General features: G+C 41.0%; 1 protein-coding gene across 1 annotated transcript in view; it reads left to right on the forward strand.

Annotated features, from left to right (window-relative positions):
• Positions 1-552: 552 nt before the first annotated feature.
• RBM27 (RNA binding motif protein 27) overlaps positions 553-23,736 on the forward strand; it is a 39,529-nt gene continuing 16,345 nt past the window's right edge. The window contains exons 1-9 of the mRNA XM_089531281.1: positions 553-814; positions 8,779-8,897; positions 10,762-10,886; positions 14,624-14,715; positions 14,973-15,184; positions 15,930-16,190; positions 17,290-17,520; positions 21,438-21,572; positions 22,962-23,111. Of these exons, the coding sequence (XP_089387407.1) occupies positions 756-814; positions 8,779-8,897; positions 10,762-10,886; positions 14,624-14,715; positions 14,973-15,184; positions 15,930-16,190; positions 17,290-17,520; positions 21,438-21,572; positions 22,962-23,111 (1,384 nt within the window). The 5' untranslated portion in view covers positions 553-755. The remainder of the gene's footprint in view (positions 815-8,778; positions 8,898-10,761; positions 10,887-14,623; positions 14,716-14,972; positions 15,185-15,929; positions 16,191-17,289; positions 17,521-21,437; positions 21,573-22,961; positions 23,112-23,736) is intronic.

Below are 23,736 nucleotides of genomic sequence, written 5' to 3' on the forward strand. Positions count from 1 at the left end.
CGCGACCTCCGGACTCTTAGGACCCATGCATCATTTAAACAGCATACCTCCAAAGAGACCGCAAGCAGGTTTATTTTGGCAGTCTGTAACAGGCCATAGACTTAAATCTACTTCCTCAGATACAGTTGGATATCAAAATAGTACTTAATAATGTACATCCAGATGCAGTTGGATATAATAATAATGTAGAGAGATCTTGTAGCCCCTCTGAGACTAACTGAAAGAAATTGGCAGCATGAGCTCTCCTAGACCTAAACCTCCTTCCTGAGATGCAGTTGGGTACAAGAGCCGCAGAGGCATCCCTTTGCATATTGGGCAGCAGCAGCAGCAGCACTCTGCTTATTAATGCTTGGCGCAAAGAAGCCTCGCTTTACGTTCCTTTCCTTCCTCTGCCGCCAAGGCCACAAGGGTTCCACGCATGACGGCTCAACCGAACTTGCGGCGGCGGCGGCGGCGGCGGCAGGGGCACCCGCCTTCTCCTCAGCGGCTTTTGATTGGCTGCCCGGGCCGAGGCGCCCGAGGTTGCCATTGGCTGCTGGGTGAGACCGGGCCGCCAGCGTGTTCGGTTGCGCCGTGGGTGATCTAGTTCCTGGTCTCCCTGCTCGTAGGCCCTGGGCGCTGCTGGGGGAGGGTCTCCCGGAAGAGGGCGAGCGAGCGAGTGCTGGGGCCAGGGGCCATGTTGCCCCCGGAGTAGGCGCTCCTCCTGCAGCACCCGCGACGCCGCCTCCGCCTCCGCCTCCGCCTCCTCCCTCGCCATGATCATAGAGAACGTGGAGGCGCTCAAGTCCTGGCTGGCCAAGTTGCTGGAGCCAATGTGAGCAGCCCTGGTTGGGGCAGGCTTTGAGGGGAAGAATGCAGCCGGGGGCTGGGCCTTGGTGGGCTGTCTGTGGGGGTGCCCTCGGGGCAGTTGGGTATCAGGGGGTCTCTGAGTCCCTCGGTGGAGGGGGCTCCTAAGGAGTGGGGGGGGTTGGCTCCAGTGGGAGGGAAGGGGGTACTGGGGGGGCTGTGTGTGTGTGGGGGGGGTAATATTGTGGAGGGGGTTGTGGGGTCTCTGGGGCGAGTTCCTCATTTGAGGGGCTCCTGGGGAAGGGGGTGCTTAGTTCCTGGGGAGGGTTTTATGGGGGAGGGCTGGAAGGGGGTATTTTGGGGGGTGTTTGGAGGTATCTGGGGCGCCTTGGGGCGTGTGAGAGGGACTTGGGGTATTTTAAGAGGGTGTTTGGGGGGGCAGGGTGGAGGAGGTTACTTTGGGGGTTTTTAGGGGACCCTGGTGCCATGAGGCAGGCTGTGGCTGTATAAGAGGGAGACCCCCCCCTTCTGCCCAACCAGGCTACAGTCGTCAAGGGCCTCCCAAGTCCTTTCCCAAGCGGTTGTGGGGTTTTCTTCTTGGCCAGGTTTGTCCAGAGGCGGTTGGCCTTCCTCTGAGGCTGAGAGTGTGACTCGCCTAAGGTCACCTGGTGCCTTTCCATGGCCCAGCTGGGTCCGAACCCTGGTCTCCAGTCGTAGCCCTACCCTCTCTAAAAAGCAAGACTGGAGGTGGCAACTACTGCAGGAAGAGAAGCATTGTATTATTAATAATGATAATAATATCAATAGGCGCAAATGCATAATAATAATAATAATAATAATAATAATAATAGAAACATATCTTATGTACTCAACTATAAGTCAATCTTGTATATAAGTTGAGGGCAAGTTTTGGGGCCAAAATTATGGATTTTGATATGACCTGTGGATAAGTAATGGCTGAGGAAGGAAGGAGCTCCAGAGAGACAGGTGAGAACAGAGGACCTGCTGCTGGTTACGTCTATGTAGTTGGAGGCCCCGTCCTTGCTCTCACTCCTTCTCTGTGTCCCTTCTTTCTCATTGGGGGCTTTATCCTAGGTCTACACACACAGCAACAGCAACAGTCTGATGACCCATGGCTTAATGGTACATGTGGTGCACTGTTTGGTGCATTGTTTGACCAGGAGTGCCAGTCCTCACAGCTGCTGCAATGGAATGAAATATAAATAAATACAATAATAAAATAATTTTTTTATTTCTATCCCGCTTTTTGCCAGGCAATCAAAGCAGCGTACAACAGGTTAAAATACATCCATATATACTTAATGCCCCCCTCTTAAAACAAGATTAAACAATGTAAGATTAAAAACTACATATTAAAACCGACTAAGCTAAATAAAAATCATCATGATCAGAGTTCACTAGATGGGAAGTCTTATTCATGGGCTGAGTATTTTATTCCGGGAAAGCCTGCCAGAAGAGATCTGTCTTAATGGCCTTTTTAAAGCTCTCTAGATTGGTAATTTGACAGATCTCGTCCGGCAGGCCATTCCATAAGTTGGGGGTGGCTGCAGAAAATGTCCTCTGGGAGGTCGCCGTCAACCTGGTCTTTAAGGGCTGTAATAACTTCCTCCCAGAGGACCTAAGTGTACGGGGCGGATTATATGGAAGCAGGCAATCCCTTAGATAGGTTGAGTCCAAACCATGTAGGGCTTTAAAGGTGATAACCAACACCTTGTACTGTGCCCGGAAACTGATAGGCAGCCAGTGGAGTGACTTCCATATTGATGTTATATGGTCACTCCTTGCTGTTCCTGTGATCAACCTGGCTGCCATATTCTATACCAACTGGAGTTTCCAAACTAGGCACAAGGATAGCCCCATGTAGAGAGCATTGCAAAAATCAAGTCTTGAGGTTACCAGCACATGTACTACAATTTCGAGGTCACCCTGTTCCAGGAAAGGGCACAGCTGGCGTATCAGCCAAAGCTGATAGCAGGCGCCCTTGACCGTCGCATTCACCTGATTCCTCATCTGAAGTGACGGGTCAAGAAGCACCTCCAGACTGCGAACACAGTCCTTCAAGGAGAGCGTGAGCCCCTCTAGGACTGGAAGTTGCAACCCAATCCCTGGTTTGGGGGCCCCTACCATAAGTACCTCCGTTTTGTCTGGATTCAACTTGGGCTTGTTTTCCCTCATCCAATCCATTACTGCCTGAAGACACTGGTTGAGGGGAGAGATGCCATCTGTCGTTGTCGCTGATGACTGGGACATGGAGAAATATATTTGGGTATCATCAGCATATTGATAACACCCGGCCCCATATCCACAGATGATTTCTCCCAGCGGCTTCATATAGATGTTAAATAGCATTGGGGACAGGATGGCGCCTTGAGGGACACCACAATTAAGCTCTGTTTTTGAAGAGCGACTGTCCCCGAGCATCACCCTCTGGAACCTGCCCAAGAGGAAGGAGCGGAACCACTGCAAAGCAGTGCCTCCAATTCCTAACTCTCTCAGGCGTTCCAGAAGGCTATCATGGTCTACTGTATTGAATGCCGCTGAAAGGTCTAGCAGCACCAACAGGGTCACGCTCACTCTGTCGATGGCTAGACGAAGGTCATCAGTTAAAGCGACCATGGCAGTCTCCACCCCATACCCGGTCCTGATGCCCGTTTGAAATGGATCAAGAAAATCAGCTTCATCCAAGACCACTTGGAGCTGAAGAGCAACTGCTCTCTCGATCACCTTGCTCAGAAATGGCAGATGAGAAACAGGCCTATAATTTTTCATCTCCAGGGGGTCCAGGGAGGGTTTTTTCAAGAGCAGTCTAACGATTGCTTCTTTCAAAGTGGATGGTATATGACCCTCCCCAAGGGAAGCATTGATGATACGTCTAACAAGTGCCATCAATGCCTCACCCTCCTGGACAGCCAGCCATGATGGGCAGAGATCAAGAGGGCATGTTGTCTTTTTTTACCTTTCCAAGGATCTTGTCCACATCATCAGTACTCACAAGCTCAAACTGATCCAGTTTAATCTCATAAATGGGTTTACTGGACACCTCAGTAGTCGGTTTTGCTTCAACATTGGCATCCAAATGGGCTCTTATCTGAGAGATTTTGTCTGCAAAGTAGTTGTTGAAAGCATCGCAGCAGGCCGTTGTTGGATTAAGTAGAGGGTTCTGGGTAGATGGCATCACCGTCAGTTCCCTCACCACCCTAAACAGTTCTGCTGGACGAGACTTTGCAGACGCAATACGAGCAGACGAGGAGGATCTCTTCGCTGCTTAAATTGCCTCTCCATAAGAAAAAAGGAATTTCCTATGGTGAGCTCTTGTCAGATAAGAGTCCAGATTTCCGCCAGTCGCACTCTAGTTGTCCCACCCGCTTCATATTCTTCAGCTCTCTGGTGTACCAGGGCTTGCGATTTGAGGCGGGTCGGAAAGCATGCTCAGGAGCGATTGTGTTGATAGCCTTAGTAACATCGGTGTTCCACATATTCACCAAGGCTTCAACAGAATCAGCAGCATTATCAACCATCAAACCCTCTAGAACTTTCTGGAATCCGATCGGTTCCATTAGCTTTCGAGGGCAGACCATTCTAATGGGTCCTCCACCCCCGAGGGAGCGGACAGTGGCTCTAAGTTCTGCCCTGACCAGGAAATGATCCATCCATGACAATGCGGAGGTATTAACTACCTCTGCCCACGGATATTCCTGCTCTGTACTGAAGACCGCATCAAGAATATGACCCGCACAGTGTGTGGGCCCGATGACCAATTGGGAAAGACCCATGGTTGTCGTGGCTTCCATGAACTCCCGAGCCGCACCTGTTAGACTGGTCTCGAGTGGGATGTTGAAGTTGCCCAGAACTAAGAGTCTGGGCGACTCCAACAGCAACTCCGAGACCATCCTATTCTCTCTTCATCCTTTTCAGAATCAAAAATGGTGGCATGTGTGGACTGTCTATGAGGGAAATATTTATAAGTGTTCTTTAGATGAAAGAGAGCATTTACCTTTGTCAGTTTTGAGCATCAGGGTTATGGCAGGGCCGGTGTTTGATCTAAAGGTCTCCTGCCTGTAATCTGAGCATAGCTGTTGTTAGCTGCCCTAGAGTAGATCGTGACTCATGGCGACCCTATGGATGAGACATCTCCAAGAGCCCTAGTCCTCTACTGCCCTGCTTAGTTCTTGCAGGCTCAGGCCCATGGCCTCTCTGATTGAGTCCATCCATCATGTGTGGTCTTCCTCTGTTTCTACTGCCTTCTACCTTTCTTGGCACTATTGTCTTTTCTAGTAATCTGTGCCTCCTCGTGATGTACCCAAAGTACAGCAGCCACAATTTGGTCATCTTGTGCCTGTTACAGACAGCCAAAATAAAGCTGCTTCGAGTCACAGTGTCCAGAACCCACACCAAAGCCACGCTCGCTCCAGTCTGGACTCTTAGGACGTATGCATCATTGAAACACCATACCTCCACTGTGACTTGAAGCAGCTTTTTTTTTGGCTGTCTGTAACAGGCCTTGGCTTCCAGGGAAGGTTCGGGCCTGACCTACTAAAGGACCCATTTATTTGTCTTTTTGGCTGTTCACGGTATCCTCAGCACTCTTCTCCATCAACTCCAATGAGTTGATTTTCTTCCTGTCTGCTTTCTTCACTGTCCAACTCTCACATCCATACATAGTAACAGGGAATACAATGGGTTGGACGATTCTAGCTTTAGCGTTCAGTTGTATATACTTTTTAGGATCTTGTCTCATTCTTTCATAGTTAATGAAAGACTAATGATTTAATAGTATAGTTCAAAATATTTAGTGCTAATTATCCAGACTTGATACTTTGGTCGGTTGATGTATTGATTTTCTATGTATTACTGCATCCACACAATTCTAATATATTGCTCAGCAACCATTATGGATATTACAATAGTCATCAATCCCAAATGCTGCATGACTTTATTTACTCCTTAATTACAGGTTTAGATAACTATGGCTACAGACAGCTTCTAGGTTCTTGACAATGTATTTAGTTGTATGTAATTGTTTCAGGACAAACCATTTTTGGCTAATCTCTTAAATAGCCTATTGGGCTAACATTGATAATAGTGTAAGTTACAGTCATGATTGTACCAGGAGACTATTGCTGCAACCTCATTCTGATCGTTGTATATAGGTTAAGCAAGGCTCAGTAAGTAAGTGTATCTTTTCAGGACTGAAGTCATCAGTCTGCCTTTAAAACTACATTTTTAAATAGTATGAATATAGAAAAATCTGCCTTAAGTTTTCTTATTTTATGCACTTTGGATATGCAAAATTGTCACTGATCTATTTCATAGTATTTTTGAATCTGCAGTACATTTGTAGGATCTCAGTTATAAAGGTTGTACTTCGGCCTGCTTCCTGGGGTTTCTTAAGCGAAGATATCAGGGACTGAACCTAAGACTTTGCAAACTATATATTGGCCTACCCAGCCCTGGCATGATTTTTAAAAAGTGGCTTTCAGTCTTTGCTAATTGGATCTGCTAATGGGACCATATTCTTTCTTTGATTAAAATCCTATTTTTATCTATGCTCTATCCATCTATTAAAAATCTGGTATGTTTCTATCCAACTCCTCTACTTTCCTTGCTTCCTCCCTCCTCAGAAGATTCTAGCAACATAGGTATGGTGCATATTAGTATTGCTTTAACTACCAAATGCTTTTAAAACATGATTTAAAAATTAAGTCTTTACCAGTTTGTTTAACAGGTATGCTTTGCAATTCTGTGTTTACATAGGGCTACACCCCTTTGGACAGAAGACTGCTTTCTCTCTTACCATTGTGTTTTGAATTATGGCCTAACATTTTCTTTAGTAACAGGATTTATTCTAGTTTGCCTTAAAGCCTTTCACAACCTGAAGTATCTTGAATTAACTATTCTTAAGGAATTTCAAGAATAATTTTGTAGGGGACATCTAAAAATCTCTTGTTGAGAAATAGGCTGACATTTTTTTCAATGTTTTAAAGCTATTTCTGATATACAATATTGTTTTTTAAAATAAAACATGTTTTCATAGAAACTGCATCTTTTTGCAACTCCTTGAATTTCCCTGCTTATTTTTTTTTAAAATATAGTTTTGTAGGTCTGACTGCATCATTAGTTGCTTTATTGCATCGTTGAAGGACTCCATGAGATCTGGTTATCCAGTTCTTTAACAGTGTTTATGCACATGCTCAGGATATTTGAAATAGTTTGTCAGAAAATACTTTTGGAAAACTATGATTATTGAAAAATATTTTGTGGGCTGAAATTCTGTATTTCTCTTACCATTTGAAAATGCTTGAATTGTGTTATAAAGATTCTTCAGACAATTGACCTAACTGGGCAAAATCAAATCCAGATATTTTGTGGTCTTCTCACCTCAGGGACAAAATCTTTTCTTTCTTTTTCCCCTGAGTGTTTGATAACATGGCTGGAATCCTGTAGGTTGCATATGCTGCTGTGACCAGAGTACCTTAATGCATGTTGCAGAAGAATGTGCACTATGCCCTTACCCATTGCCTTTCCTCTCTTCCATAGCTTCAGAAATCACATGGTCAGTCACAAATGCCTCTGCCCAGTTTCCGTTGGATGGTGCCTGTGTGTCCCCATCCCCTGAGTGGCTGTGGATATACCCTGGTGCTTTCAATCTGTGTTGTGTAGTCAGGGAAAGGGGAAGCACATTGCTATTGTTGGATCTGTGCCTAATTATGCTTATTTTGGTTGGTGATGATGGACTTCATCACTATCAGACAACTAAGGCCCAGAACAGACAGGCCAAAAGAAGCAGCTTCTGGCTGCTTTGAAGGCATGGCATTTAGCCAGATCATCCTCCCAACATGGCCCAGAGATGCTCTAACACCGCACTCCAGTCCTTTGGATCAGAGGAAAAAGGAGTTGGGATAATCCAGCTCCTGGAGGTACGGGTTGGGGGCAGTGGGTTGTACAGTCATCATCGCAGCCCACTCGTGGCCATAACAGTTTCAGGCTGCTCTTTCCCACCTGTCTGTTCCAGGCCTAAGTGATTTGTGCTTCAATACCCAGGAGGAAAATGGCCAGGTTTCTTCATTTTGGCTAGGATTAGGACTCTATATAAGATCATTCTGAGAGTGCAGGCCGTGACAGTTAATTCTTCTACCTGTATTACCATCTTCAGCATTGTGACCCGGCAGCTTTACAACAAGAGCCAAGAGTATCAGTTGAGAAATGAAACTTCATATCTTGATTCAAAATAATCAGGGAACTGGACTACAGGTTTCTAGTCTTAGTAACTTTAGATTCTCTGGAGGTCCTAATGCAAAGCAGATTATTTGCTATGTTGGCCAAGTTCTTTCTTACATTGCATTCATCCTTCCACATTTGCAGCTTTGACTTTTGCAAATTTGATCATTCACGGATTTTATTAATATGTTCTCTCTAGAAATATCTGGATCCTCCAGTGCAACTCTATGGTCAACTTTTAACCAAAGGTTGCACTGAATGACCTAGAGATTCCTAGAGAGAACACTCCACTAGGCATTTGTAGCTCCTCCAGCGCAATTCTATGGTCATTGTCTGGCAGATGTTGACCATAGAATTGCACAGGATGACCTAAAGATTCCTAGAAAGGTGTTCTCTCAGGTAAAAACATAGTGTTTTTGTTATTTGCAGTTTTTCCACAATCACAGGGGACCTGTGCCCCTAACCCCAGCGGATGTGGAGGGACAAGTGTATATGTTTCAGACATATGAAGAACTAATGTTTTAGCTGGCTGACAGTTTACATAGAACTTGTATACTATTTCTACCTTGCTTATTTATTCTAAATTGATTAGAAAGTTAAACATGTAGCTATGGGAAGAATTTCTATCCTAGTGTAATATGCTAACAGAATTCCAGCCTCCAATCTAAATGAGGCTATTTTGATTCATCATTATGTGTTAAACATGTAAAACGATACATTTAATACTGATAAAAAATGTTTTTTTTTCTTTAGATGTGATGCTGATCCTTCAGCGCTGGCTAACTATGTTGTGGCACTGGTCAAGAAAGACAAACCAGAGAAAGAGTTGAAAGCATTCTGTGCTGATCAGCTAGATGTCTTTCTGCAAAAAGGTATTCTAGGAATGGATTTGGCTATTGACAATATTTCATGGTTACGATAGAATTATTTATAACCTTCCACAGCCAGGTGGCTTCCAAATATGTCCTATTGCAAATCCTATCATCCCCAGCTGACATGGTCTTCTCCTTTAGATTATGAAGCTAGACATCCAGCTGAATTACAGCAGTGCAAATGTTTAAATACTTGGCCATTGCTACAAAACAGGTATACTCATACAGTGCGCCCGTGCCATGCACGGATGTATTTTACGTGGCTTCCAGCTTATGTGGAAGCTGTGCGGGGAGAAAAACAATGGTGTGTGTGCCCGTGGCGTGTGTGCGCCACGCCGCCACATGCACACACACCATTATTTCCTATGGAATTCGAGCATAGGCGGATTTTCCCTAACTGGGGTGATCCGAAACAGATCCCCCACGTAAGGAGAGGGCCCACTGTACTTGTGAGGATTACCTACATTTTTAAGGATCTGAAAAGTCAGAATTTTCATTCACCATAAGCACAGTCATTGGTAAAAGACATCTCTAAATTGCCCCAAGGATAGCCATAAATTTTCAAAAAGAAGGTGCAAGTGCAACTTGTTCATTGTGAAATAAGCCTTTTTTTTTTCTTTGAAGTGGCAGTACACATTTTGATAGCTATGAAATAAAAATGGTCTTATGAAGTGCTGGAAATTGAAAGTAGAGCACAGGCTGAATTAGACATAATTCTAAACCATGGTTGTTTAATTATTAAATTTAACAATACTGAAACGAGCCTACCTCCTATCCAACTTCCTCCTCCAGTTTGGTGACAACAGTGGTCTTTAAAAAAAAACTGCCCATAGTTTAGCATGACATCAGAACCTAAAAACTATAGGTAATAAGTACGTGGGAAAGAAAAGCCAGATTCTTTTTGTCCAGATTTGGCAACATAGCAAATTATGGTTGCTATAAAGCAGAAGCAACATTTTTCATATTTTTTCCTGGTGGGCATATATAGGGGCAGGTTAGCTGACATTGAACTGATTTAGTGTTGTTTCTGAACCAGGCTAGCACCTGTGATTTTTTAGTAATACAGTTAGAGTATTCTGTTCCGGGATCACTAAAATGTACTGGGAGAAAGTAGGGATACATTGTAAATAAATAACTAATTGAACTTTTAGACTGTATAGCAGAGAAAACTGTAAATAATACCCATTGAACTTAGCAAAACTGCAGAGTAAAACATTGCAAATTTTAAAACTATAAATCACTTGTTTGTAAAGATTCATTCAATGAAGCAACATTCTCTGAAGAGGTCTTAAAACATAGGAATTACTAAATCACTGAGTTGACCCTAGAGTCTCTGACTGGTATCAAAGGGGGGATACAGACGTGCAGAAAGGGGCGGCGAGACACCACCCCTTTCTAACCCAGATGGAAGCCACAGCAGACAAACTAATTCACACTGGCTCCTGTGAATTTGATTTAAGTTCTCAATCTCTTTGCCAGGTCAGTGCCAGAAAAGAATCTGCTGGTTCTAAAATATCTACACCATCTTTTTCTGCATAAAAAATGAGCAGCCAAATTCTTAATGTTTTTTGAAAACATACCAAAAGAACCATATTAAGTATACTATGGGGCATCATGCTGCAAGCGTATGCTCTTTGAAGACTTTGTGGATTTTTCCATTCGGGTAACATGTCACCCCATAAACTGATCTTAAAATGCTGCACAGTTTCAAAAAATGTTTGCAGTGTGGCATGGGAGAGCTACTGTCCAGGGCTCTTTCAAGCACACAGAACTAATTGGCTTCTATCAGAGAAACAAAACTATATTTAATTCAACTAGAGACTGATGTGCATTAGGGATTGATTTTTTTTCATGTGTTTACCAGAAACATCGGGTTTTGTTGATAAACTCTTCGAAAGCCTGTACACCAAAAATTACCTAGCTCCCAGTGAACCAGCAAAACCAGAGCCAAAACCTATAGGTCAGGTGAAAGAGGAAATCAAGGAGGAGGTAAGAGTTAATTTCTCAGTTTTGCTTTCTTGTGTTTTACCACAGTCTTACATATATATTCATTCAGAAGGAAGTCCCCCACCTCATATTTGTTGGGGCTCACTCCCAGGCAGCCATACGTAGGGTTGTAGTCATATAATTCTTTAAATATCTGCTTGAAAGTATGTTTCACTGAGTTCAGTGGAACTTGCCCTGGGAGCGTGATGAGATACAGTTGCTGTTTTTGTTCAGTATTCACAGGAAGCAGGTAAGCTAGTTAGAAACCATTCAATAATAATAAAGCAAAGTTAACATTAAAATAAGCAGCCTAAAACATGAAAGGAGGGGAGTAAAAAAGAAGCAGAATTAATTTTTCAAAAATTTAAGAGGCCTGTAAATAATAACAAGACACTAGAAAGGTAACTTGTGCCGCAAGGAGAGAGCGGATTGGTGCTCCAGCTGCAATCGCACCTTCAGCGGCATGGGACCACAGTAACCAGATGCTGCGGTCCCAAGGCTGGCCGCCTCTACAGTCTGCAATGGGCCACCAGCAAGGAGTCCTTTTCCCCCCACTGCTTTTGTAGCTGGGCTTGGGCCATTTTAAGATGGGCTTGAGTTGCCTGAAGTGAATTATATGGACTGTTTTCAAGAGAAGTCCCATCTGCAGCATGATGCAGTAATGGTGGGGCAAAGTACCAAAGTATAACTGAAGTTGGAGTGTCTGTGTCCCAAGAAGGAGTTTAGTTAAGAGTCCCACCCTCAGTTGCCAGAAAGTGCTCTGTGCAGAGAGTCACTTGTTCCTCTAATGAAAAAAGTTGAATTAATGACCTACTGGACCATAAACCTGGTTTTACCACATTCCAGGACATGCTGCCCCTTGCTTAGACAGTTTTGCAAATAAAAATCAGTCAACATGAGGCCAGTCTAAGTACAGAGATAAGATGTTTTAGAAATCATGATGGTGTGGTGGTTTATTTTAATCATCGTATAGAACTGATGCTTAAATGGGGTTGCAAGCCATGTACTTTGTGGCTGATGAAGCTGTTCCTTTGTGTTCCATTTGGATCCTTCAGTTGTGGTGCTTATCTGTTCTCTGTACAAAGTCAGACATTGAATTTAGACAAGCAGAGGTCAAATAATAACTATCAGAAGGCATTCTGATTTTGAGGAATGTAGATAATGTATATGAAGTAGAAACTGATGTGACTTTGGATAAGTTTTCCAGTCATCATAATTACAGATGCATCAAGCATGTTTTACCTTATTCCTGTTTGTTACATATTTTATGCTATAAGGTTAATGGTTTTCTGTAGAGTTTATTTACAGTGTGCCCGCAGATTATGTGGGTGCAGCATACATGGCTTTCAGCATACGCTGAAAGCCACGCTGGAAAAGCCCCTCATGCTCCCTGGAAGAAGTAATGGGGTGTGTGTCACGGGCGCAAGCCCCATTACTTCAAATGGGGCTCCAGCACACATGGATTTCCCCTTACGCAGAGGGATCTGGAACAGATCCCCGCGTAAGGGGAGGAACCACTGTACTGTGTTTTCTACTGTGAACTTTAGTTTTGTAACATTGTATTGCAGAGAATCACGCAATTCTGTTTGTTCTCACTTACCTCTCATTCTGCTTTGATTGTTTTAACGCCAGGGCAAATGCTAGCTTTCTGTTTGTACAATGTGTTGTGCACTGGATATCCTTCGGAGAAAGTCTAGTGGGGAAATAAACCGGAGTACCTTGGCCATGGCATACTGGCTAGACTTCAGTGATGAAAGTCTTAAAGAACTTTGCTATACTTAGATAAGGTCAAATGAGAGATGATACCCTTGCACCACACGGTACTACCCTGCCCCCTCTCATATGCATGTAAATCATGTAATATTAGAAGTGATTTTTTTAAAGTATGGTTTTAGGTTGTCTTCCTTGCTGTCAGAATACTTTATGCTGAGGAATATTTTTGTCATGTGTAGACTAGTTGTTTGGCCTTTCTACAGAGAGATGACTATTTTCAACTCTTAGTGTATTCCTTTCACAGACAAGGAAGAGTGAATTTCATTATGCAACTAACATTAATGACTATGAAATTATGAATCTAATCCACTACACATTTTGTAGAGAATATTCTCAGTGACTTTTAAGGGAGTGCTATTGTTCTACTTATGAAAACTAATTCCCCCCAGACACATACATAGTGGCCCTTGATTTCTTTTCTGTAAGAAGTTACACTTATTAGCTGAACTATCATATCTGATACAGGCATTTTTCCTTGACTGTCAACAGTTACATGAAAAGAATTAAAAATGTCAGAAAAGAATTAAAAGGCATCAGAAAAAAATTAAAATGCTTTGGTGCAAAAAGTAGACCACCACAGGGAATAGGAGTATTGGTGCAAAAGAAATATTGGGTTGATATAGTTATATCAGTTCTAACTCTTTAGTATACTCACAAAACTATGCCTCACTCATAGGTACAGTCCAAATAATTCCTGAGATGGAAATAGTTTCATGGACTTCCTTAAAACATAGCAAGCAAAAGACAAAAAAAAATGTAAATTAAAAAAAAATTCAACTTAATTATATTTCAAGATTGTTCAAGGCTGGTTTACTTTTATCATATTTAAATACAATAGCTTATGTCCTCAGTAACAATAAGTATATTATAATGATATCCTTGAAATACACTCATCCCTCCCCATTCGCAGCCTTGGCACTCGTGGTTTCGATCATTCGCAAGGCCAAGGCTGTGGCTCACTCCCTCCCTCCCTTCCAGGCATCTTCCCCCTGGCACCAGGGGGTGTAATTGGCATTGGCTGCCATCAGGACTCACTTTCCCAAGGGTGCTCAGGATGCAACTTGCGCACACCCCTCCCCCTCCACTGCAGCCAATTGACATATTGCATGCCCATTGGCTGCAGTGGAGGGGGCAGGGCATGCGCACACTGAGCCCTGAGTGCTGCTGGGGAAGCGAGTCCCGATGGCAGCTGGGGCTGATTACAGGCCCTCGCATCAGGGGGAAGATGCTGGGAAGGAAAGAGAGAAAGATGGATGGAAGAAAATGAAGGCAGGGAAGGAGGGAATTTTGCAAATACCGAAGTTCCATTGTCTGCCATGGCTACCATTGGGGACAATGGGACTTGACTATTTGCGAAATTTGGTATCTACAGGTGGGGCGAAATGTATCCACCGTGAATCTGAAGGGACGAGTGTATACCGTTATTTGAAGCTGCCTGAAAATTGTTTCTTATCTGAAACCAACTGACTTTGGGACTAGCCAGTGTCTGAGCAGAGTACATAGAACTGTTCCTCTGCCACAGAGTAAAGATGGGATCACATAAAATATGCTAATTCATTGTGGCCGCCAGCTCCTTCTACATTTTCTTGTAGTCTTTGGAGTTGTAGTAGTATCACCCTGATTTAACACAAGGAATGTTGCAGCAAATTATGAGTGCCCCATATTAATTATTATGGTTTCTATAATTCTAAGTCTAATCTTGACACATAGCTACTTTAAAGGTAGCAGACAATCAATATAAATAATAAATATAACATAATAAACAATTGTTTAAAAATTGGTTTTTCATAAAGGCCTACTATTACATCTCCTACTTTGGTCAGATTTAAGTGTGTGTGGTCAGTTTGCTGTTTTCAAACCTGTTTTCTTTTTGATTTATTAGGATTTTAGATTCTTTTGTAACTTTCCCCTGCATGCCAGGGTAGAACATAAATGGTGTGAGATAATGCTTTACGGTCTCTTTTTAGACATTTCAGGAATCTTTTGAAGAAGAGCGAGAGAGCAAAAAGAAGAAATATGCTAGCCCACAGAAAAATCGTTCAGATCCTATTGAGCAAAGGTCAGTATTGTTCTTTAGAATTTGAATATGTGCCCCCCCCTTTTTTTTAGTTATAACCAAACTACTTGATATAGAGTCTTGCCTCATGAATTTTGTTAACCTAAGAATAAGCATTGTTTGTTGACTTTTTAAAAAAGCCACAAAAATTTGCACACAACACTGCCTGCTGTTAAAAACTGATCATCACATTTTGATGCTGTAAATGCTATCAAGAATTTTGTTATTGAAAGCATATTTAGAGTGTGTGTTTTTAACAGAAATAGAGAAAGAAAAAGAGATGATAACAAATGGAGAGACTATGATAGATACTATGAACGGAATGACCTGTACAGAGACAAATATGACTGGCGAAGGGGAAGAAGTAAGAGTCGCAGTAAAAGCAGAGGGCTAAGTCGGAGTCGTAGCCGGAGTCGAGGGAGAAGTAAAGACCAGGATGCAAACAAAGATAGGGATGCAAACAGAAATGCTGGTGAGTTGCTAAGGAGATTATAGTCCAATAATTTCTCATCCCAACTTCTTATGCTTTTTATGGGTGTAATCATTTTTATCTATATTTCTGGCAAATTTATTGAAGAAGCAGAATTTGTTAGAAAAAGAGTAATTGTTGACATCATTAAAACAGGCTAAACAATGTGGTCTGTAGAGTATTCTAATGAAGGGAGTTCTTTAATTTGTTCTCATGTGTATTGTTCTCATTGTATCACTACCTTCTATTATACTTTGCCTGTTCTTAGAAGCAGCTGCTTTCAACTGCATAGTTTTTTTTCCATCAGAGAAGATGTTGTTGTGTGCTTTCAAGTCACTTCTGACTTGTGACAATCACAAGGTGAACCTTAGCACAGGATTATCTGGGGCTGAGAGTGTGTGACTCACCCAAGGTAACCCATCAGGTTTCCATGGCTGAGCAGGGAATCAGACCCTGATCTCCAGAGTCATAGTCTGACATTTCAATCACTACACCTTGCTGGAACAGAAGATGTACTGGATAGTATTTCTTTTTAAATGTGTGACAGAATGTTCACATTCTTTTGCAACAACTGATTTGTTTATATTAATTCAGGTATGGCCACATTGTTAACCAGTTAGTAGTTAGACTTTATAAGTGAGCATGCATGTACTTGTGGTGATTATATTTTCTACATGCTGTTGGAAACTCAGGGTATTGAGAGAGACAATGGAAACATAATTAATGTGTTATTGTTTTTTCCGTACAGAGCACAGAGAGCGAGCCAAATTCAAATGTGAAAGGAGTGACATGGAGAGCTCATATAACCCAGTGTCATTGTCTTCCATTAACTCTACTGAGCAGTATTCCTCTGGAGCACAGTGTATTCCCAGTGCTGTGACTGTGATTGCACCTGCTCACCATCCTGAAAACACGACAGAAAGCTGGTCAAATTACTACAGCAATCACTCTGCTCCTAATTCCTTTGGCAGGAATGCACCACCAAAAAGGCGTTGTCGAGATTATGATGGTAAGTGTTCCTTCTTGGTCAGCTTACATTTTTCTCTTTTTAATATTGTTTACTGTTCTTTTATTATGAGGCATTTTCTCTGGGGTCAGAACTGCTGAAAAGGTGGGTCTTTTGCATTTTTCATCCTGGCAGGCAGTACTGGCTCCAGGTTTTGGAGGGATAATTTACCAAGTTGTCCTCAGTAATCCCACTTCCTTTCCACTGTCACAGTTGCTTGTTCATTTGCTCTCTTATTCTGAGAACAGTCTACAAAGAGAATGCAAGGTCGGTGGAAGATGTTCTCCATTTTTTCAGTCTTGTCACTGTTTTAATGCTTGGGGAGTTCAGGTAAACAGGCAGTAAAAGTAAGAAGGGAAAGGTGCTGAACCAAGAAGGTCTGTGAATCAGGAGCACAGTTTTTTATCAGAATACATCTCATGTGTGCCCCTTTACATTCACTGTGAATGCCAACAGGAGTGAGCAATACTTAAACTGTGGAAATGTTTGCTGATTAGCCCTTAGGCCATTTCAAATACATAATAACACCAAAACAAGTAAAACACACTATAATATCCTATAGAAATTCTATAGCAATTAGAAAAGAGCTAAAATGTAATAACACAGAATCTGAAAGCAATACTTAATCATAATTTATACACAAAAATGTGGTAAATATTGTGAAATATTCATGTCACATAAAATATTAATTTCTGACTTAAACAGCATGAAGGGCCATAATGCTCAGTTAAAATCCACATGTTTTGTGCAATGTTATGAAGTATGCAGTCTGCATTATTTTGATAATGATTTGTACAGCAGTTATTCATGAAAAAAATTCTTTAAAAGACATTCTGTTTGGACCAAATTACATGTTTTTGTCTGAAACACAGTAGACAATTACTGAGAATATGCAGTGTGTCATTGAAGCTTGGAAGCCTGTTGGAATTAGTTATAACCTGTAGGAAATTGCTTACTGTTAATTAGTAAATGCGTCATGAGGCCAGAGGTTTGTTGGTTTGTTTTTTAAATCATTTGGAGACTCTCAAGCCAGTCACAAGTGTTAGCTACAATTATTGCATATCTTTACTATAGGTAATTTTTCTTTTCTTTATGTTTACAGAGCGAGGGTTTTGTGTACTTGGTGACCTCTGTCAATTTGACCATGGAAACGATCCACTAGTCGTAGATGAAGTATCATTGCCAAGCATGATTCCTTTTCCACCACCACCACCGGGACTTCCTCCTCCTGGAATGCTGATGGCACCTACACAGGGCCCGGCCCATAACATGAGAATGCCAGGCCCACAAGTACATCCTCGGCCCCCACCACCTGTTAGAATTCCTATGCCAAGTAAGAGTTCTTTAAAGTGTTCCAGTTCACATAACCAAAGTAATAGTAACTGGGGAAATTATAAATTCCACTTTATTTTTATATAACATGTAGTAGTAGTATAGGAAGCTGGATCTGTAACTCATACTAAGGTTGATACCAAGGTTGAAACCTAGCAGACATGATTGTGCAAAGTTTCAGCCTTAATATGTAATTCATGGCTGTGCAGATGATAATTTAAAGCTTCCTAGAAATTAATGTTGGATGAATACACTCATATAGTTCAAGTATGAGAAAACAGCTTTGAGCTTGTTGAACATTTTACATTCCTCCAAATGAATGCAATAGGTGAGATCCAGTTCATGGGCATGTACCCGATCCTCTTTGGATTTGAGAAGATCTTTATTAAAGTTAACAGACAACTGTAGAATTGGTATAGAGTTGAGAGTGATGTTTGAATAAGGTAAGAATACCTAGAATAAAAAAGGAATTATGGTTTCCTAATCCCAAATCCAGTTTGACACCAGGGACTTTTGAGTAGTGTAACAGGATTTTCATTGCTTCCCTATGTCTTCTCTGTGTAGCTGAGACACATGCTCCAGAGAGTTTCCCAGTCTTCCAGCACGAGCTTGAGGGGAAGGGCAAGTGCTGCACAGAGAAGTGATCCTTCCCAGTTCTGCTGATGAAGGCAGTATTTCTTTGCCATAGACCACAGTAAGAAGGGAAGGATAGAGATTTAATTAAATTAAAACTGGGATTAGGAATGAGATATAGCATAGGTAAGAATGTGAAATCCACAACATTGTAACCCCACATCTGTGCTGAAGATGCTTCATTGTAGTAGCTTAAGGCAGGCACAGAGGATTGCAAAATACACCATGGCTAATGGTGGGTGAAGGTAAATCAGGTGGGCTTTGGTGACAATTTTGAAGCCTGTTCAGGATATCTGGAGGTACAGATGCTTTCTTTGCATGCATTCAGATTTATTGCATGCATTTAGCTGGCAGCCCTTTTTGGAATTGTGGCCTGTTTTAAAGCTTGTCATTAATCAAAACACTTTTCCTCTTTCTTTTTGAAAATAGCCAGAGGCTATAGAAATAATTGCCTAGGTTAATAGACTAGCCAAAAAAAAAAAAATAGAGCAGATACCATTTAACCTTTAACAAAAAAACAAGAGGTGGAAAGTCAAGTAGTATTGTAATTTTTAAAAATATATATATATATTGAACTCTAGTAGAAACATCATTAATCTTGAAATTGTCTGAATTTATTGTTTGGTATTTGTTTCTTCCCCATCTCTTTCCCTCCCCCTCCATCCTTTTCATAGGGAAAGAGTACTAGCTCAGCTTGACTGGATAGATGCATAAACTGTCTTAATTGAAGCTCATGTGTGCATGTGCACAGTTATTAAGGAGGGAATTTACTGTAATAAATAGGTAAAAACTTCCCAACAACCTGGCTTATCTCTCCTAAGTCCTGCCATATTTGGTATTTAGAGGCCCAGGGAGGTCCTATTTAATATGGAAAACCTGTGTGTGAGAATTTTAGCTGGAATTTCAAGTGAACTTGCTTTGATTCACTTCCTCTCTTTGGCACTGAAAGACTAGGTTGGGTTTCAGTGTACATCTTCTCCAAAGTGTGTATTTGGTAATGGTAGATGCTATTTAGATAAAAGAATAAGGGTTACTAAAGGCAGGAAAAAAGATTGCTCTGAGATGCTGCTGGTAACACAGAGAACAGCTTGCCAAAAATGAATTTGTGTTTCGTTCAAACAGCAGAAATCAGAAATGGGTTGTTGGTAAAAAATACAGAGCTCTCTGCGTACCCTCTGTGGGATTTAAGGGGAAAGAGAAAAGACAGCCAGAAGTCAGGTATACTGGTTAAGTTCATTTGCATAAAAAGAAAATATCAGTTTGTCAGTGGTCATAGAAAAGGTGGGAAATCTAGCAAGACTAGTATTAAACTAAAGGACATGGAGAAAGGGTAGATAGAACTTGATTTTCTTATATTTTTCTTTTATCATCAATAGATTGAAGCTATTTCTAACTTCCACAGAAAGCTAGGTTACAATTTAGGATTGTCATACAAATTATTTTTGAAAAGTGCAGCAGTAGAACAATGAAACCTAAGATTTGTGCATTTATCACAAATACCAGTCTTGTTTAGAATGCTGCTAACATAATAGTAACTGCATGATAATACACAGCTAACTTGTACACTTCATCAAACCTGTAGTTCTGTGTGTTATTAAATTCTTTTAATTTAGAACTAGTTTCACTATTTCATTTAAGGAAGCCTAGAAGTGCTATTGAAAACTGATAACTATTTTAACAGAAGAGAGACAGCATGCATAGTGGTTTGTGTGCTGGGCTAGGATATTGTGAGACCAGGGTTTGAATCCTGCTCAACCATGGAAACTCAAGCTTGGGCAAATGATACTCTCTCAGCCTTAGAGAAAAGCAAAAGCAACCCCCCTCTGAACAAATCCTTCCAAGATAGCCCTGTGGTAGGGTCACCATAAGTCAGAAATGACTTGAAGGCACACAGCAATCAGAATACTGAGCATAACATCATGCGATCAGAATGTTATAGTTTTGCTTGTATGACAAAAGCTCCCATTTCTGTAAAATCATTATAGTATTTTAGCTGAAAGGTAGTAGAGAACCCTGGAAACTCATACATAAAGTGAGAACAATGATCTATCTTATTTAGCATTGTCAGCAGTGACTGATAGTAGCTGTCTAACATTTCCACCAGGAGCTTTTCCTGAGCTACAGCCTCTCTATACCTTGAAGGTGTATTTGCACAGCTAGGTGTATAAACACTTTAAAATAAATACACCAGGGAAACTAAGGGGCTGTACAGACTGCCCTTAAGGAGAGCAAAAATGAATTGCTGACTGTAAATGTTTTATATCTCCTTTATGGGTCCTTTCTATTCTGTACTTGACATAATTTATACTATAAAATTATGTAATTGTGCTTCTGTACTGGAAAGGGTGATTTTGTGTCTGAACTAGAATCTAGCTGCAAATCTTGATCATTGATCTAAGGCCCTCCAATACCATTCAGCCTAATGTACTTAACAAAGTTATTGTTAGGATAAAGCATGAGCTCCTTGGCATAAGAATTCAAATGCCTTTTAGTTTATCTGTACTGGATATAATAAAGAAAAATATGACAAACTGATTTTACAAGTGCAAAAGAAAAGGGGCTTGCTTTGAAGGGCTTTGCAGTCTGTAATGCCAGGAGAGAAATGGAGGCAAGTGTAAAGAGAGGTCGCAGGTACCCATGCTTAGTTGCAGTATTTTGCCAGTACTATTTGGTTCTGCTAGAGATGTCACAGAAAAGATGGCTTCAAAGGTGGAATTTGAATGGAGAAGTGGCATCATACAGATATGTGGTGATGAGGGTCAAGCATTAAAAAACAAGTGGAGTCATTGGAGAGAGTGCAGGATCTTAGGTGGTTAGGGCTGATATCTGATGTCTGATCTGTTGACCATTAATAAATAACTCATTCAGGGCTGTATGCATGAATGTGATGGGCAAGGCGGTATTGATGTACAAGAACAGAGAGATTGTGGACAAGGGTGTGGAGCTATTTAAGGCCAAAAATAAGGAACTTCTGCTGGATATAGGATTTAAGGTTTTGTGTACTGTAAAATTTTAACTATGTTTTAATTGCTGTAAGCTGCCTTGAATCCCAGACTGAAAGAGGGAGAGGGGATATAAATATGATTATGATGGCGATGATGATCTGTAGTCAAAACAAAAAGCAGGATTAATTTATGGACAAAATAGTAGATAGTAGTAATGGAACCAAGGTAAAATAACAAGAGAAGTGGGAGATGATGAGTATACAACTACAGTATTTTGCTTAGGAACCCCAAAAGGAATTGCTTGTCTTGATACTCTAGCATTTTTAATGTTTTATTCTAGGACCTCCTTTATCACAGTCCAGTTTGATCAACAGTCGTGACCAGCCAGGAACGACTACAGTGCCTAGCCTTGCACCAGCAGGAGCAAGACTACCTCCTCCATTACCCCAGAACCTACTATATTCAGTATCAGAACGTAAGCAAATGCACTTTTCTTCTTCTTGTGATTACCAAGTTTTCATTTTCTCCGAACCTCCGGGAAAAATCTCTTACAATCTAGAAAGACCAGACTGGTGGTGACCTCCCGGAGGTCCTTCTCTGTCACTGCTCCAAAAACTTGGAATGACCTGCTGGAAGAGATTCGCCAATTATCCTCACTCGAGGCTTTTAAAAAGGTGACAAAAACCTTGCTCTTCCAGCAGGCCTTCCCTAATTGATAATGTCCAGAACCAATAGAATCTCCCTCCTTTTATTATTTTTCTTATTTGTGGTTTGTTTTTTTAATTTTGATGTATTGTTATGTACATTTTAACCATCTTTTATTGTTTAATTTTACAGTTGGGAGGGAGGGTTGGGTCGGGGTCTTTTGGGGCTTGTTTTTATTTTTGTATATTGTACTCACTTTGCTGTTACCCTGCCTCGATCCTCAAAGCGGAAGAGGCGGGATATAAATAAATATTTATTATTATTATTATTAATGTTTGCTAATACAGAAGACATATCTTGTATATTCTTGCAAAGCTGCAGTTCATTTGATAGTTGTGCTTGAGAGTCTTTGTTCTTTTGTTGTCTCCCAAGCACTGGCAGTCTTCTCTTCCTTAGCCAACATTTATTTCAGACATGTTTGTCTCCCATAACACCCATGGTTGGCATAATTAGAATATTTTGGATGATATGCCTTCATTCTTAAAAAGAAACCTTAAAGATAATATTGTTAGGCTAGGAATGCAAATTTCTAGGAACTTGCTTTCTTCAGGTATGAATATAAAAGAAAATGATGGACTCACTATCTAGGCTTAAGTGCTTACTCCGTAACAACTTGAATTTTTCATTCACGTATAATTATACTCTACCTGATCTCTTTTCATAAATGACCCTTGCATTTTATAAGGTATCTATTAGTAAGCTTGTGTTTTTCCAAATTCATGACTTCATCTAGTAATTGGTTTTTGACCTTAATTTGTAACATTCCATGAAGCATGTGAAGATGAAGTAGTTAGTAAAATGGTGCTTGAAACATATTTAAAATAGTATGTAGTGCAATTTGACATAATGTGTATTACAACTTAAACATAACTTGTCAGACTCAAGTTTTAAGTTACTTGCTGAAGTGTATTTTGACTGGTGGTGGCATTTATTTTTCTGTGGGTCTCGTTTAACTGAGATCTAGTCTAATTTTAAATAAGTTGCATATTGTATGTGCTATTTTGAATATTGTATTTTCATAGTGCTATCTTGAGTACTATTTGTGGAGTCGATAATAAAGAAGTCCTAAATTAAATGTAAAGAATTGGTGACTTGAGGAAATTTTTTAATTAATCAGAAATTCATTCTGTTTCCCCATCTTCTCTCACTTTTACAATAGATACATATGAACCAGATGGCTATAATCCAGAAGCCCCTAGTATTACCAGTACTGGTAGATCTCAGTATAGACAGTTCTTTTCAAGGACACCAATGCAGCGTCCAAATCTTATTGGCTTAACATCCGGTGAGATGGATACAAATCCAAGAGGTAAGATTTTGTTTCCTAAGCCGAGACTTGGAGGGTTTCAGTATTTGTTTTGTAAGATGGCAGTGAAGATCTATGCATTCTCAGAAAATGAACCCATTGTTAATGAACGTGCTGTCTTGTCTTTATGTTGTCTGTTCAGAGTTTGTGTTCCTTCTTATCAAGCTTGTGAAGAGCATTTGAGGTGAAATCACCTTTTCAGATTCTAAAACAGAAGTGATAAGGGCCAGTGTAGGCTGCTGGAGAAAGGGGGAGGAGACTATTTCTGCAGCTCTCCTTTATCACTACACTTCTTTCCACACTGCTCCAGTGGGTGCTACTAATAATCTGTGATAACTCCCTACAGAAGGGGTACATTCAGCAGAAGTCACCTCTCTCTTCCCTCTCCCTTCAGTGGAAAGTCCTATACATGGACTTTCACCCACAAGTAGTCTAGATCAACCTAGTATTTTTTAAATCTGTGCTGTTTGTTTTGCTTTAGGGCAGGGTAAATTCCATTTTCCCCAATATGAGAAGCTGCAGATTGAAAATCAAATTTGCGTCTAATAATAACTCAAAAAAGTTAGAACTATATATTCTTAGAAATCCAGCATCTCCACAGGGCTTGGATTCATGTGACCCTGGTATG

The sequence above is a fragment of the Sceloporus occidentalis genome, unplaced genomic scaffold, assembly GCF_023333645.1.
Source record: "Sceloporus occidentalis isolate IW3139 unplaced genomic scaffold, rSceOcc1.0.p SCAF_1, whole genome shotgun sequence".
In the NCBI taxonomy this organism is placed as follows: Eukaryota; Metazoa; Chordata; class Lepidosauria; order Squamata; family Phrynosomatidae; genus Sceloporus; species Sceloporus occidentalis.